General features: G+C 32.8%; 1 protein-coding gene across 2 annotated transcripts; it reads right to left on the bottom strand.

Annotated features, from left to right (window-relative positions):
• Positions 1–771, bottom strand: LOC147299230 (agamous-like MADS-box protein AGL80). Of its 2 annotated transcripts, XM_086229459.1 has the most exons (2): positions 244–771; positions 1–150 (listed from the first exon to the last, which is right to left on the bottom strand). In XM_086229459.1, exons 1-2 carry the CDS (start codon positions 769–771, stop codon positions 1–3), a joined length of 678 nt encoding a protein of 225 aa, XP_086085585.1. The 2 variants fall into 2 exon arrangements, with proteins under 2 accessions (XP_086085585.1, XP_086085584.1); XM_086229458.1 differs by having other exon boundaries at positions 1–771.
• Between the last annotated feature and the right edge of the window lie 2,578 nt (positions 772–3,349).

Here is a 3,349-nt window from a genome sequence, read left to right as displayed (position 1 = left end):
TTACGGGAAATAGCCATTATTAGGCCAAAAAGCATTGAGGTTTTGATCTCCAAATGGAAGGATCATGTCAACCCCACTAGGACCAGCAAACCCCATATGCTCTTGTGTTGGGTTCTCACACTCCATGAACCATTGAGGCCTCTGCATGGCCTCCATATGGTTCATCTCCGCAGTCTGCCTCTCCATAGCAGCCTGTTTCTCCATCATTGCCTGCATGTTGTTGTTCTCTCCACTCCTCAGCACGCCACGAACTGGTGCAGCTGCAGCCATTGTTAGTGGTGCCTGGACTTGGTTATGAGCCTCTTCATTGACCCTCTTCATCCTGCTATAAATCTCCTTCAAGGTCTGGTCAATCAGCCACCTGAGGTCATTCAAGTCCACCATGCTTAGGCCTAGGGACTTCCCAGTCAGACACTGGAACATCACTCTCATGATCTCCTTCTCCTGGTTGTCCTTTCGTTGTTTCTTCAGCTGCTCGTTGGACTTCTCAATCCTCTGCCTGAGGAAGCTTTCCTGATTGACCATCTTCTTCCTTTGTTCTATTTCAGGCATGGTCCTGAAATGCGCAAAGACGCATTGGACTCCCAGAGCGGATGGCCAAACCTCTGGTTGAGGGTCATAAGGGCTATAAATAATAGCACATGCCTCAACATCACAAAGAGTAGCGAGTTCCCTCACCTTCTTAATCAGGCCTGTCTTCCTTTTCTTGAAAGTGGCCTTCCTAGCAGAGTCGTTGGTGATGTAGGCTAGTTTCACCTTCTTTCTAGTCATGGCTCTCAGAAATGAAATGCAAACTAGGGAAGAAGAAGATCGAAGAAAGTCTTTTTTTTTGCTTTCTTACCCTCGATCAACATCCTATTCTATATATAGAGTAGCAAGGGACACCTAATGAATACTAGAAGATTACATACAGGAGGGAAAATAATATTGCTGACAATGCATGAGATATCAAAATCAATACCAAAAGATTATGGTGTTATATATGTTTGCAAATTTAATGACTTTACTTGTATATGCAAGAGAATTAAACCAATTAATATTAGAAGATTATGGTCGATCATGTTGTATATATATATATATATATATTTCTATTCACAAACACTGAAATTCTTGTTGATTTGCTCTATGAATTGACCATTATTCAATATGTTTACCAACGTCTAATCACATAAATGGTAATTACAAGTGAGTTATTGATAGGGTAAAATGAAATCTAGGCAGGGGATACTATTAGAATAATCAAAGTTGTAATACATGATTCATAAAATATAGCAATGTGAGTTAGTTAGATGTCTATGCTAAGGTGCCTCAATGACATGGATTTTTCATGTCAATTAAAGTATATAGTTAAATTAATTTGTTAAATAAATCTCCTAATTGTCTACCCTTTTCAAAAATCTTACAAAATTAAAATTAAATTACAAAAGAATAAGATTAAAAAAATTTCATCTCCAACTTAGAAAAACGGGAAAAATTTACAAACATGACACATACTTTGATGGTTATTTCATTTCAGGACATTAATTTAATTTGATTCGTATTAATGAAGAACGCATACTTTTATTTTGTGTCAATTAAGAACCATGTTTTATCTCAAGTTTGGCCCGATATTGGACCTATCAAAACTCCACCAAACGTATACTTGGTTTAAAGCTATGTATCTCCTCTTTACAACCATACAAAGATCACTCAAATTAAACATCTACAACTCTAGATAATTGGCCTAAAAGTAAGGTACCCGAAACTATCTAATCGGACCTCTGGAAAAAAAAATTTGAAAAATCGAACAGTTTCAAGTGCCCTATTTTGAGGCCGATTATCTAGAATTGTAAAGATCCGATTTGAGTGATCTTTATATAGTTATAAAGAGGAGATGCATATCTTTAAACCCAGTATAATTTTTCTGAATTTGGTGAAGTTTTGATGGGTCTAATGTCATGCCAAAGTTGAGATAAAAACATAAAAAAACATGGTCCTTAATTGACACAAAATGAAAGTATGTGTCATTCATTAACACAAATTAAAATTAATGTCGTGAAATGAAACAAATGTGTTCTGTTTGTAAATTTTTCTCTTTTGGTAATAACTAATATGTCTTTATTGGTCAATTTAAATTGGGGTAAAATAAAGAATTATATGTTAATTAAATTGTTGGGGCTATTAATTAATTAGTTGGGTATGAATAGCATCACCCACATTAAAATGGTCATAGTGCGGTGTCAATAAATTCAAGCTTAGGATAAAAGCATGGAGAGGCCTCACATAAATTTTAGGGTCATTTATACTTTACACCCCTCAAGTATAGGTTATTTTTCACTTTGATACCTGATGTTCAAAACGTTTCAATGTGAAACTTAAAGTTTTTAAAAATTGCATTGTGCTCCTTCCGTTAACTTTTTATGTTAATTTTAATTGTATATAGCATGTGTGAGATTCATTTACACTAATGAGAATAGTAAATTTACACTATGTGCAAAAAAAAAAAAAAAAAAAAAAAACCAAATTAAAAAATCTAGCTAAACTTTTATAAGTTAAAAAAATAAAAATCAATTAAAAAATAAAAAAATTGGAAAAACAAAAAACTGAGAACCAAAGAGATAAGAGAGCAGGGAGAGGTAGGAATAAACGAAATAATTTTTTATATTTAGTTTTAATATTATCTTTTAATCTTTTTTAATATATAATAATTTAACTGCCTTTTTCTAATTTCTTTTTTGTTTATTTGGTTTATTTTATTTGTCCTTGTGGCGTAAATTTAGTGTCTACATAAGTGTAAATGAATCTCACACATACTATATGCAGTTAAAACTAATAGAAAAGTTAACAGAAATGATACATTGCAATTTTCATAAACCTTAAGTTTTACATTGAAACGTTTTGAACATTAGGTAAATGAATCTCACACATACTATATATAGTTAAAATTAATAGAAAAGTTAACAGAATTGACACATTGCAATTTTTCATAAACCTTAAGTTTTACATTAAAACGTTTTGAAAAGACCTATACTTAAAGGGTGTAAAGTATAATTCACCCTACTCTAGTTGAAATGAGATTTGCAAACAAGACATGTCTGAAATCTAAGGTTAATCATTTATAAAAGCCCCATATGTTTATTGGATAATAAGCCATGGAGACGGTTATTGCTATTGGTGACTATAAAAGGAACCTGGCTTTTTCACGTCCTCTCCATTTCAGTCTGAAGGTAAGGTCCACTAATCAATTAGTCTCTCCGACAAGTATTCAGGAAATTCACCTAGTATATTTCTCTGATAATTTATGGAAAAAAAAAAAAAAAAAAAAAAAACCTACACGATCCTTCTGCTATAGTAAAATTATTCTGTAATT

The sequence above is a fragment of the Dryas octopetala genome, chromosome 1, assembly GCF_963921425.1.
Source record: "Dryas octopetala chromosome 1, drDryOcto1.1, whole genome shotgun sequence".
NCBI classification, from domain to species: Eukaryota; Viridiplantae; Streptophyta; class Magnoliopsida; order Rosales; family Rosaceae; genus Dryas; species Dryas octopetala.
This window is presented reverse-complemented; position numbering and strand designations above follow the sequence as displayed.

What these genes read in the sequence shown, in the direction of transcription:
- LOC147299230 (XM_086229458.1), bottom strand. Translation starts at nt 771, where the DNA reads ATGACTAGAAAGAAGGTGAAACTAGCCTACATCACCAACGACTCTGCT.